Source organism: Dipodomys spectabilis, unplaced genomic scaffold, assembly GCF_019054845.1.
Source record: "Dipodomys spectabilis isolate Male_0828 unplaced genomic scaffold, ASM1905484v1 ptg000156l, whole genome shotgun sequence".
NCBI classification, from domain to species: Eukaryota; Metazoa; Chordata; class Mammalia; order Rodentia; family Heteromyidae; genus Dipodomys; species Dipodomys spectabilis.
In genome coordinates this window covers 3,037,837-3,052,026 of record NW_024870833.1, presented here as the reverse complement: position 1 = coordinate 3,052,026, position 14,190 = coordinate 3,037,837, and the positions used below count along the sequence as shown (strand labels likewise).

General features: G+C 34.4%; 1 protein-coding gene and 1 long non-coding RNA gene across 2 annotated transcripts in view; one reads left to right on the top strand and one right to left on the bottom strand.

Moving 5' to 3' along the window:
• Nucleotides 1–14,190, top strand: part of Il1rapl1 (interleukin 1 receptor accessory protein like 1) — a 1,186,632-nt gene that overhangs the window by 605,478 nt on the left and 566,964 nt on the right. The window contains exon 4 of the mRNA XM_042692436.1: nucleotides 9,620–9,899. Coding sequence (XP_042548370.1) covers nucleotides 9,620–9,899 — 280 coding nt within the window. The remainder of the gene's footprint in view (nucleotides 1–9,619; nucleotides 9,900–14,190) is intronic.
• On the bottom strand, nucleotides 2,065–12,824 carry LOC122118598. The gene is made up of 3 exons (XR_006149417.1): nucleotides 12,743–12,824; nucleotides 3,426–3,435; nucleotides 2,065–2,076 (listed from the first exon to the last, which is right to left on the bottom strand). It is a non-coding gene; the product is annotated as an uncharacterized LOC122118598 (long non-coding RNA).

Below are 14,190 nucleotides of genomic sequence, written 5' to 3'. Positions count from 1 at the left end.
ACCTGAGGAATAAAGCAATTGTAGATTTCCCAAGGCCTCACTGAAATCTGTCTGACATTTTATCACTGGTTTCCTTCTGCGTCTACAGTTTCTTTAGCTCAGAAATAGGTCTAAAATTCTGGAGGGAAAATGCCACATGACATAATAACTTAAAAGAAACCCAATTTATGAGATCTAAGTGCAGTACATTTATATGTGTAATTTCCTTTTGCTTCCATTTGGGGAGCATTGGCGGTTGAGGAGAGCCACTATTTTAGTTTGAGTCATTCAAGGAAAGACTAGGACTAGACTGCAACTCTAACCCAATGAATTGTTTTGGTTCAGCTTGGATGTTCCTCCTCAGGAAGAATGAAAAGCATATTTCTATTTACTCTGGATGTCAAGGTCTTAAGAATAGTATGGCTTTTGCAGAGACCCTATTGAAAAATAGGCTGTTGACTTTAAGGAACTGTTGACTCTGAAAATTGACTTTGAGCATACTTTACTCAAATTCTAGCTTGCTGTTCACAATGATGGCGTCTCTTTCCCTTACTGGATGACATTGGCAAATTCTAGATCTTTTTCCTTATTTATTTGTGTTTGGAAGTCTTGTCATAAGCTTTAAATCTAAACAATCATTTTTGTGGTGCTGTGGATGAAACCTAAGGCCTCACACTCCTGCCCTCTAAAACCCTTTTAGTGAAGGAAGAGGCCTCCACTCAGTGACCCAGTAAAGGAAACGGTGACAAAGGAATGGAAAGATGAACAAATACAAAACACTGGTATGGTCTTTATTGAGCAAACAGGCATCAAGGCACCAAGAATTAGAGAGGCTGCTCAGGTTGAGCTAAAGGCTATCCCAAGCCAGGTAGCATATCCCTTTACCTTCATTAAGGTACTTCGCTATTTTTATGCCAGATATAGGCTCAAGTGATTTCTCAACTGTACTATACTACCTTGTAGAGTAAGGATAAAATAAACCTGGAAAGCTTCTGTTAACACAATCTTTTGTTGAAAGGCAGTACAGAAGCAAATAGACCTAATTATAGCTTTGAGTAAAAATTATTTGAAATGCTAAGCAGAGAAAAACATGTATGATGAATCTAGTCAGAGAATTAGAAGTGATAGGTGATGACTGAATAATTTTGCATTGTTGTCAGATGAAGCTAGTTATGCCAATACTATATTTTGTAACTTGAGATAAAATGTTCTTGGACATCAATTTCAAAAATATTACCTTCGAGTTAAGATCTTAGCATATAGGTTCTTTTCTAGATAGCTAATATGAAATAAAGCAATGAGGTAATTTTCATAATCTGCTTATACATATATATATATATATATATATCTATCTTAAAATACCTTAAAATACTTACTCCCTTGATAGTTCCACTTCCAATTCCACTAAAGAAACAGAATTAGTGGAACAAGTAATATATTTTAGTGTATGAAGAAAAGGTTGAAGAATTTTGACATAGTTTTTTAAATAAAAGTGATTATTTTATACATTCAAATCTAGTAGGAAAAGCTAACCCAACAGTTAAGTAAATAATGTAGCAATATGGACTATTGTGCAATTATTAGATATAGGTAGAAAATTATACAAAATTTTATAGAGTGAATGATTTTGACTGACTAAAACCTTAGTAAATGAAAGACTAGTTTATAGTGTTTTACTTTCCTTTTCCTGTTCTGTAGTTTCAATTCTGGTTTATGAATAGAGAACAATATTTTAAAGCAAATCATGAGAAAATGTACACTATACAATGTACAGGAATTATGGATTCCAATTTGAAATGCCTGCTAGATTTTGTAGGTTAAGATATGATAGAAGGTTAACTAGACTACCAGGCTCCTATTTATCTCCAGACCAGCTGATTCCTGATCCACAGGGGGCCATATCTCAGGAGAAATATGGTAACAGTAAGGCCAGCACCCGTCTGGAAGTGACCTACTTTGAGAGGCTGATGGATGATAACTTCCAGGCTTTACCAGACAAAAGATTTCTAGAAACTCCTCCTGATAATTGGCAGAGCTTCCTGAGTAACATCAATTCCTATCACCCACACATATCTCTCCAAAATATTTGAAAGCACTCTCCCGAAGTTGTTACACTGAATATATTTTTAAAGCAATATTCTGGAAACATTCCACTACAGATAAATGTGCTTTGGTAAGCAAAGTCAGAGACAGAGTTTTTCATGAAACCAAGTACAATACAAAGGTTTGTTTTGGCTGATATTTGCTAAGATTGGTGGTGATCATTTTGGAGCTTCTCTGTTGTCTCTTCAATATGATGACATTCATTATGCCAGCTTTCCATTCTGCCATTCATATTTGGAAAGAGAAACAGCTAGTGTAGATAAGTGCAGAATTTGTCTATTTTAGGTAGGCTCACCCTTTTCTTCAGTCCATGATAAAGATGTGCATGACCTACATTTCCTAGCTACAATCATGTTTTAAGTTTGGTATTTCCCCCAAATAACTGGGGTAAAACCAAATGCCAATATGCCAAGCATTCACTTTTTATTTATTCATTTATTTTTGTGAGTCAGGGCCTGGACACTGTTCCTAAGTTTTTCACTCAAGGCTAGCACTTTACCACTTTGAGCCATAACACCACATCCAGTTTTCTGGTGGTTAATTGCAGAAAAGAGTCCCACTGACTTTCTTACCTGGTCTGGCTTTAAATCGCAATCCTCAGATTTGAGCCTCCTGAATAGCTAGGATTATCAGCATGAGCAACAGGTACACAACCAAACATCCACTTTTGATCATTGCATGCATATGTGCATGAGTGAGTGAGCATGCATGTGTATATGTGCATTTTATTGTCTTAGTCATTTCATTTATATGCCTGTTCTGGGGCTTGAACTCAAGATCTTGTACTTTTGCTTGGCTTTTTTCACTCAAGGCTGGTACTCTAACACTTGAACTACACCTCCATTTTCTGTCAAAAACCTTTAAGTGAATGTATCATTAAAAAAAACATTTCAAAGACATTACTCCATGACATACACAGTATTTTGATTTTCTAGTTGACTGGGAAAGATATTTCCTCCAATGACAAAAGATATGACTTGAAAAGTAAATTTACATTATTCCTCTCACTAGCTGCTTGAATTCACTCAATCACCTTCTCCTGTCAAATCTGCCTTCTAAATTACCATCCAACTTTACTTTGTTTCTTTTCTACTAACTCTGACTTCAGACCTTCCACAATACCACTTCTCTGGCTAAATCCTTCTAATTTCTATCCCTAACTGTTTAACATATGGACCATCTCCACTGTCCTTTTTAACCCTCCCCAACAGTTGCTCTAATAATAAAGTAAGACTTAAAAAAATTATTGAAAAGGTGACGAGCAGAGGCTTACAGTTACATAAGTAAGGCAATAAGTACATTTTAAAGATGTTGTCATTACTCCAACCCTCTTTATCTTCCACTTACCCCTCCCTAACCCCTCCCAAGTTGTAATGTTCAGATCCGACATAGTGTCAAGTATCAATGTTGCTGTGGTTCATCCATTGTTCTGCTGTTTCTGTGATTCCCTTTCCCTTCCACATATTGCATTGTCTATTATGCAAAACATGAGGTACAAAAAGCTAAGAGAAATAAAAAAGAATAAAAAAACAATAGAGAAAAAAAGAATGAACTATATACAGTGTCTAAAGAGCCTCTAGGACTTATATGTTTACTTTCTCTCTTTATCCTTAGCTACTCCCTGCTTTGAAATTGTTATAACAACAAAAATTAATTTAGAGTTCTTATAAGATTGTACTACCTGTTATATTTGTGCCTTCAATTTGGGGTTCACGTCCAAGTCACTATTGTCTGTTTTTTGTTTGTATGGCTAATTTCATAAATTTTGACATATATCTCAAACATTTCCCTTTCCTGGAGCATTATCCTAACTAGTTCTTTGCTTTTCTTTATTTTTGTATTCCTGCTCTGTATTCTCAAAATATGATCAACTTCTTACAGACTGTGAAAATATGGACTTTAGGATATTGTCTTGTATGTTATAATCTATTCTGTCCCTGAAAGAGCAATAGACAGGTAGCAACTCTCAGTACATGATTATACAAATTTGTCTTAAGTCACATTTCCATAATGGAGAACTAAGTGGAGTTTGGGATGCTCAGTATTGATTGATTGAGTGAGTGTTATTCTGGAAAAATCTATAAGGAGAAGGGAAATAGCATAGAAAAGGAGAAAATTGACTAAGTAGGTGTCACATAAACTCTGGGTGTGGTACAATAGGAAAAGCGTTCAACCATAAAGCTGCCCTACATGGAGTGAAGGATCAGATTTTTTAAATGCTTGTAATAATTTTTGATCTTATGTCACAATTCAAGTGGGTGTAAATTGATCAGAAGCGTTTCTTTTTATCTGCAAAAGAGTTATTTTCAAAAATGCATAACTACAGCCGGTTAGCATTCAGCAGTCAAATGAGCTGTGGACAGGATACATCAGATTACTAAAGTGGTTGACTTTCTACCCTCCATAGATGTTACATTCTTCAGTTCTGGAGATGGAACCCTGGAGCTCATGCACTCTGTGACACCACTCTATCATTGAGCTATATCCTCAGTCTTTGTCAAATTTTTATTTGGGGACAGAGTCTTGCTAAATTGTTCAGTCTGACCTCAAACTTGCAATCTTCCTACTTCAGATAATGCATGCCTGGGACTACAGGCAGGCGTTAACATGCTGAGACTTAATTATTTTATTATTATTCTCATGTAGTTATCCAATCAGATAATTTAAGAGTAATGTGATTTACCTTTTTATAAGTAAACTCTTAACATTTTCATATTAGGGTAAAATATGTATGAGTTTTGTGATTAGACATTTCTTTTAGAACTCAACCTTCAAACCTGTTACCATGGAAATATTTTTGAACTCTTACATATATAGTAATAGTGACTTAGTTAAGATACTTTCTCTAATCTCATTTGAGTATATTGACATTATCCAGCTTGTGTAGCTTTTGTTCATGAAATGATACTTCAGTATGAACTCTCAGTAAAGCAATTAGTTCTGAATCTCAAATCTACCTCTGTTTTCATATAAGCTTGCAGAACTTTATGAGTGGTAACAAAAAGGAATGAAGATGGTCCTTCCAACTCTTACTCAACAACGTAATTGTATGGCTTGGTAAACTTTCTTTGGATGTAATGGCATATGTACTGTAGAGGAGTATTGACCTCTAGTGTTCTCATGAGGGAAAGACCTAGACAAGCGCAAACTTCCTGAAAGGCTTGGTAGAGGTTATTTTACTATGGAAGAAACAAAAACAGATTAAATACTGCTGATAACAAGTTTTTTTTTTTTACTAAAAATAATTAACAAAATCACCTAGTAACTTACAAAATGTAACAAACAATATTTAGAAATTTGCATTTGAAATGAGTGTTTTAAGTAAACAGAGACTGTTTGTTAATGTAAGGGGAAAACAGTGTATCAGTAGAAATTTCTGACCATCCAGAGATAACTTTTACATGATCACATATACCTTTAAGATTTGAGATGCCTTTAAGGTTGAAGTTACTTAAAGAGAATGGCTTTATTCCCAAAGAAATGGTGAAGTATTTTGAAATCAAGTGTCATTATATCTCTAATTTGTTTTCAGTGATTTAGGAAACACATAATATAGGCACTGAACCAGATACTATGTGCTCAACTTAGGAAAAATGTTCATAAAGAGTATTCCTATTTTTTTTTTGGTCAGTCGTGGGGATTGAACTCTGGGCTTGGGAGCTGTCCCTGCGCTCTTCAGCTCAAGGCTAGCATTCTATCACTTGAGCCACAGTGCCACTTCTGGTTTTCTAGTGGTTTATTAGAGCTAAGAGTCTCACGGACTTTCCTTCCCAGGCTGGCTTTGAACCGTGATCCTGAGATCTCAGCCTCCTGAGTAGCTAGGATTACAAGCATGAGCCACCGGCGCCTGGCAAAATATTCCTTTTCTTACCACTTCTCTCACCTCATAAGACCATAGTCCATCATTAATTTAAATATTTTTAAAATAATTTTTTTTGTCTTCTTTCCTCCAAAAATTATTAAAACATAATAATCTTACATCTACTTTTGAACAGCATGAATTTAATTGAGTCTCAGTAAAGTTTCCTTGAGCATAAATCTTTCATCTATTCTCATACTAAGAGAACATAAAATACCTCAGTTGTTCATGGCCCTGTAATTCCTCCAATTTTACCTCTAGCTTTTCCTTGCTAGAGGTGACTGAGCCATTTGAAATCTTTTTCCTTACAGTGACATATTGAATAAGCCCAATTTTCAAGACTGACTTACAACACTTTTTTCAGAAAGCAAATTTGAATATGTATATGTATCTATATAATCAATTTATCATTTGTCCATCCATCTCTCTATCAATCTATCAGTCTATCTGTCTATCTATCTATCTATCTATCTATCTATCTATCTATCTATCTATCTATCTATCTATCTATCTATCTATCTATCTATCTATCTACCTACCTATCTACCTATCTATCTATCTATCTATCTATCTATCTATCTATCTATCTATCTATCTATCTATCTATCTATCTATCTATCTACCTATCTATCTACCTATCTACCTATCTTCCCAATACAAATCTCCCTTTGGTCTTTGATGTAATTTGTTACTAACACTTAGAACTTTCTAGATGAATTCTTTTTACTTTTATCTTCAAATACTTTTCTTTAGCATTCAAATCTTCTGAGACTTGGAATAATTTCCAAGTCTTCTTATTGTTATTGCTGCTACCTTAAAGGTGTTTTATCCCTTTCACCAGCAGTGCTATCCTCTATGACAGATAGCTTCAGTTACTATTTATATTGTCTAGAATTATCTTGTAATCCAGAGAATGGTAAAACAATGTAATTTTATGCTTATTACCAAAATTATAACTGTTTAAATAAAATCAAGCAAAAACAAAAACAAGCGTGTGATGATGCATAGCTCAGGCAATTATATGACCTAGCCATCATTAACAGGAAGGATGGCAATGCCTGGGAAATTAATGATTTCTACCAAGCTTCCTGCACATTTCCTCTAGATAATGCATCAATATATCCCTTTAAAAAATCTTAGACTCAAATATGTTAATTAAAGTTGAGTAAATCAAGAATGGCATGAAATCAACAATTTTATTAAGAAAAAATATAAAGGAGTAGTGGGGGAAAGAATTCTAGGTTCAAACATAGCTGGATAGAAATCAAAACACTCACACTTATTAGATGTCATTAAAGCTTTTCAATTGTAAAGTTGTGTCATCAATTCAATTGGTTGGTTGGAACTTTAAGGCAATAGAGTTACAAAGAAAAGAGTGAGAAAGACAAAGTTGCTGCATTCTTTTGAGGAGACCAAAAAGCAAACATACAAATGGATACATAATGTCAGCTACAACAAAGATTCATGGGGAGAAGAATCTAGATCAAATGATCAAGATAAGTAAACAGTATTTCATAGAGGACACTAGAAAAGGCCTCTTTGAGAAATGATAGTTACATAGACGCAGAAAGGAAGTCATGTAAGTGGGTGGTGAACAGATTATAGATATAGGGAGCAGGAAGTTATCTAACAGAACCATAATGGATGCTTTTGTTTAGAGTAAATAAAAATTGTAAACTGGTTGGTGCATAAATGTTTATTAAATGTTATATATTTATGTTACATTAATAATTAGTTTAATATAATTCTATCTTTGCTCTACTATATATGCTCTTTCTCCTCTGCATAATTTATCTTCCTCAATTTTGTGGCTTCATCCTGTTCTCAGAGCCATTAGGTTGCATTCTTTTTAATCCATGATTGGAAAACCCTACTTGCAATACTTAGATATTATTGTGATTAGTTTTCTTGCTTTTGCCCTTTTGTTCAGCATTTGCATACTCTGAGCAATACCAAATTTATGTTCTTGCTAAGTGTTGGACCACAACCCACTCTAAGTAGGAAATCTATAACTTCTCTGTGACCCCAGTGTGAATGCATCTGTCTTTTGGGACCTGTTGTTTTGCATATGTATGAGGAAAGGGGATGATTAAAAAAATTGATATCACCAGGAATGGTAGTGCAAACCTGAAATTTCAGATTTCAGGAGGCATGAACGCAGATATTTCAAGGTGAAATCCAACCTAGGCTGTACAAGAAGAAATGCACATAAATTTACAAAGAAATAATGATGTCAAAATATCTATTTGGAAGATTGTGTTTTGAAGACACAAGGAAGGTCCAACCTTATGGCAACCCTGTGCTCCTCATTTCTTTTTACAGTTTCTTCTTTGTAGTTCCCAGAAATGAGTCAAAAGGAACTGTTTGCTTGTCTGTGACTTTGAAACCATTACTAGAGCTCAATTCACTTTTATTTTATTGACTTATGCACTGTTTTGCTATATTTTATTTAGTCCTAATATATCAGTCTGGATGAAAAGAGTGATAAAAGTGCAAATTGATTTGAACAGATTAAGTTCCACTAAAAAATATTAAATGGAATGGGGATTGGAATAATGAAGGGATTGACTTATGAAAAAACATGTATTTGTTTGCTTGGAATGCCATAACAAAATATTGAGTTGCTTGTACAACAATATTTTATTTCTTCTTATTCTGGTGTCTGGAAAGATCAAGATCAAGTTCCCGGCCAATTTGGTTTACATGATGGCACTCATTCTAGCTGTCAGATGACTTGCATCCTGTTTGTTTACACAATGCTTTCTTTGTGAGCACAAGGGAAGAGAAAAGGAAAAAGCTCTCATATGACTTCCTATAAGGACACTGATCTTATTAGAATAGCCACAGCCTCCGTAACCTTATCTAACTCTAATTACCTCCCAATGGTCCCATCTCCAAATATCATCATATTATGTATTAGTATTTCAGCATGTGAATGAGGCACAAATAATTCATAGCAAAAGAGAACCATAATTAATTTTAGGAATGTCTCCTATTACCCCTAGAAATGAGACTGAGAACCTAAGGAAAATTTCCCATTCTTCTATCATAGCAGGGATCTAAGCTTTACTGGAAAGCTATAGGTATTAACTAAATAGCAGGTCATCAAGTTCCTACACTACTAGAATTCCTTGGAAATTAAACCTGTGGAAGTTGACAGAAATAGTAAAAATAAGATTCTTGGGAAAACTATTCATGAAAGGATGTCTCACTGGAGGCTCTGTTTAAAAAAATGTCAAACTGCTGGCTACCATTCACTGTAGTAACTACACTATGAACTTGTCAAGCAAGCAAGCTGGAACTAAAAAGCAAGACCCTTTCCTCTTGCAAAGTTTCTCTAGCACCCTCTATTAGAATATTTTCAATAACAGGGAGAAAGATATTTACAAGGCCCAGACCTATTTTCATAGATCAGGCAAAAAGATATATTTAGAATGAGAGACAGTAAATCAATAATGAGCATACCAATATGACTAGAAATAAATACCAGCAGGAGCAGACTATGTAAGGAATAAATTATTTTATGTCAGGGTAAACTACTTTTCAGGGCCATTCTTAGTATTATTCATTTCTGCATTCAAAATATAGATAGACAGTGAATATTTGTGAAATGAATAAATTAACTGATAGCTTGAAATTTCTCTAATTCTTGATCCCTCTTTTTCTGTTTTATAACAGCGGATGGATGCACTGATTGGTCCGTTGACATCAAGAAATATCAAGTTCTTGTGGGGGAGCCTGTTCGAATCAAATGTGCACTGTTTTATGGTTATATCAGAGCAAATTACTCCCTGGCCCAAAGTGCTGGACTCAGTTTGATGTGGTACAAAAGCTCTGGTCCAGGAGACTTTGAAGAACCAATAGCTTTTGATGGAAGTAGGATGAGCAAAGAAGAAGACTCCATTTGGTTCCGACCAACATTGCTACAGGACAGTGGCCTTTATGCCTGCGTAATCAGGTATCCTTTTAATTCCATTATTGTTGATCAATGAAATCATGGGCTATGTTCTTATAGTTAAATTTTAGAACTAGTCTGTTCAACTAAAGGTATTCTGTCAATATTTGCATGGATTGTCACTTTCAAAAATTTAGAATTTAAATCATAAAAATGATGGAATTGGAATTTATATTGAGACATTATTTCTAGCTTATGGGGAGATGAGATACCATCTGGGTATCTACTTACATTGCCAGAAATTACTAAAGACTATGAAATAAAATTTATAGAGGAAGTAAAATGTTGCAAATAAAATGTAAGCAAAGACTTGCAGAAAGGATGCATAGTTTACTGCTAAATGGATTGTAATGTTTTGTTATTGCCCTTCACAGACAGATAGAGCAGAGATACCACTGGTTCCCACATATTTGCAAAGATGATTTAGGAAATGTGCATATGTGCACAGGAAGAGGAAAGTAGTATTGCTACATCAAGGAATAGGAAGGTTCTGTTTGAGATTTTCTTACTTAGCTAAAAATGCTGGATCAATATAAACATTTTTCTGAGTTTCTCAGCAGCAATAGCAAAGTTAATAAGAAAATCTCTGACATTATTACCAAAAGTACTCATCACATATCTATACATCTTTATCAGCTTCTAGAAGAGACACAGGAAGTTCGTTTAGTAATAATGAATTGAAACAATAGCTATATAAGACATTAGCAGTTGAAAGTATCAGTTCAACTACTTAAGTCCTTTACAGATTTGAATTTTATCCTGTAAATGACCATGAATATTGTTAAAATATTAGAACATTTCAAAGCTGGTTATAGGCTTAGAGGGTTTGTTTGAATCTATGTAGTTGATTTTCTATGTTTTGGCTTATTCAAATGTTTAAAATCTAAAGCAGTCAATTTACAGAAACATTTCAAACTTATCTAGTATTGTTTCAAATAAAACATAGAATTAATTTATAACTATATAACACTTCAGGGTGGTATCTAAGTGCATTAACTGAAATATGATAGATCCAGGGGAGAACTCAAATGGTATAGTCCTTTAGAAATGCTAACAGTCCAACTAAATAAACACCAGGAATCAGCTACTCAAAAGAGGGATGGGATCAAGGGAAGGAGGGGTAGACAAATGAAGAGATGAAAGGGGAAAGAACATAGTAATAACATTCAATGCATAATATACAAAATTAAGAAGATTGAGGAAAAGGGTAGGTTTGGGAGAGATGGGGGAGAATGATAAAAGGGGTGACATTTATCAATTATATTCATAACCTGCTTTGTGGAATGGAAAATCCTTTGTATAACTACTTAGTGATAGTAAAATTTTCAACTTTCATTCCTGAAATTCTGATATACACCTATCCATGCACTGTCATAAGGACCATCCCTTCATCTCACTGTAACCTATAACCTATAACCTATTACCTTTACGCTGAGCCATGACAAGTGTGTAAGGGCATTAAAATAGGTCAAATGCACAAGGAAGCTGAACAAATGTGTGCCTTTTAATATTGAAAAATGCATCGTTAATGTTGGAAAACATGAATATAAAGAGTTGTGCTTCAAAAGATGTCTAATGGATTTTTAAAAGTGCAAATGTCCAATTCCTTAGGCAATGCTAGTTCTTTTATGGTCTCCCAATCCTTTTACATTCAAGCATAACTATTAAAAGAAGTACAATTTTATGGGAGCTTTGACAAATAATTATCACAATAGTATAGTTAAAGAAGACTTTTTGAACCAAGTGTTCTTGCTAGACCAACAGTAACATGATTTCCATGTCATATTTGCTAATTTCTTTTTTTTTTTATTTGGTCATGGGCTTGAACTCTGGGCCTGTACGCTGTCCCTCAGCTCTTCAGCTCAAGGCTAGTGCTCTACCAATTGAGTCACAGAGCCACTTCCCGGCTTTTTGTGCTTATGTGGTGCTGAGGAATCAAAGCCAGGGCCTCATACATGCAAGGCAAGCGCTCTTCCATTGAGCCACTTTCCCAGCCCCTGCTATATTTCTTTTAAAAGTGTTAATTCTAGCCAAACACCACTAGCTCACACTGGAAATCCTTGTACTCAGGAGACTGAGATTTAAGGATTTCAGTTCCAACCCAGTCTGAGCAGGAAAGTTCTGTGAGACCATTATCTCCAGTTGACCTGAAAAAAAAAAATAGAAATGGAGCTGCCTTGCAAGTGATAGTATACTAACCTTGAGCAAAACAAAAGTTAAAGGCCCAAGCTAAGTTCAAGCCTCAGAACCAGAACCTGTATATCTGTGTGTGTAGGGTGTGTGTGTGTGTGTGTAGAAGTAATTCTTTGTATTTCCTTCCCCCATGGTGTAACTCCTGTTTTCACTGTATTTGCTGTAGGTATAATTTATGGAGGGGAAGGGAAAAAACAAATTGTTTAAACAGGAATACAGGTGGACCCATTGCAACAATGAGATGCACAAGGCTCTACGTTGAAAAACAAACTTTGCAATTTAGGCAGAGGGTAGGGGTGGGGGAGTGTAGTTGTGGAGATGGGAAGGAAGGGATGAGAGGGGAAAAACAAAGGAGGAGACAACAATGCTTGATAAGAAATGTACTCATTACCTTGCTCATGTAACTGTAACCCCTCCCCTGTACAGTATTTTTGCAATAAAAAACTTATTTTTTAAAAAAAGAAAAAAAAGAAGTAATTCTTCAATCCATATAGACTTAAGCTGATTGTCCATATTGTTATTGATGAGAAGTAATTTGAATAATCTGAATTTCAAAAGCACTGAACTGTTGAGGTCTTCTTTCTTTCTTTCTTTCTTTTTAACTCATCTATATTTGCTACCTTTTAAAGCACACTGTGAGCTCACTATATCACACACAAGCTCTGCTGCTGAGTGGCTTTAATGTTTTTTAACACAACATCTAGGGATGTTTATTTGTATTTCTCTAAATGGCACACTTAGGTCTTCTTTCTTTTAGGTAGTTCCCAGGACCAGGCACAGGCTAGGCAATTACACTACTACTATGTTACATTCCAAGTCCCAGTCGCAATTCTTTTTAAAAAAGAATTAAAAAAAATTTTTATCCTGAAGTAGTTGCACAGAAGGTTTTTTTTCTGTGTTTAAATATGCTCTCTGGTTCCAGGAATTTAAAAACTCCTGATTTACAGCTTTACAAATGAATGAAAGGTTAGATTTTTTTTTCTAAAACAATGACATGTGACCACATTTCTACACTTTATGGAAGCTGAAACTAAAAGATGAAAACCTTAAAGTTCACATGTTGAATGGCATTCTAGAGAAAACAATGAACTAATGAAAGAAAAGCTTTTCTCATTGAAATTGAAGGATGCCAATTGATTTAAAGGTAATTTAGCTATGGTCTCCTTTTCTCTGTAGTTTCTGGGTGGGTCCTCTTATCCTTAGAAAGATAAGAACTCCTGTTTTCAATTTGAACTTTATCTCCTGTGAGGCTTAGGAGTATTTTGTATTGTAATCCAATGCATTAAGCAGAACCTGCAGCAAAAATACCTTCAGGACAAATGCTTCTTTACTTGGTATTGAAATGTAGATGCTGGAAGACAATGCATTAAAACATTTGTATATGCCCTTTGACAAGCTAATGTAGGACTTTGCACATAGACCTTCCCAGCTACCTTCTCTAGATCTTAGAATACACATTGTATGCTAAACATTGCCACTGACATTTTTTCCCAGAGTCTATTTGTGGATTTTTAACAAAAATATCCAACAATTATTTATTAAATGAAATGTTAGTTAAGATTAAAGTCCTTTGAACACCTTGTAAAAATTAGACCAAAGTGCATACTTTCTTATTGCTGTCATTTTTCATAAGGAAACAAAACAATTCTACTTCTTACAGTATTTATTGCTGAAAAATGACAGTTTATGAATTGCTTATGCCACATCATGATCTTTTGTATTGCAAAAATGTTGTCTTTTAACAGAGTACACTTTCACTATCACCACAGAGAAATAGAAAGAAATAAATATTATGTCTGATATACTAACAAGAAGTAACTGTTATAACTGTAGTAGAAACAATTTAAGGGATTTATTTTAAACAATATTATGGAAGATAATTTTACTATTTATTAATATTTTCTTGAATGCTACTTAAAATTAATAATTCTAAGATCAAAAGATATATAATGTTGGCATCATTTTAGAGTCCAAAATATACACATCCCATGGAGTCTTCATAATTTGTTCAGGGAAATGGCAATCAATATAAATGTTTTATATCTTACCCAGAAATTTTAATGATCATTTACATATGTATTCCCAGGACCTACAGTAGTTT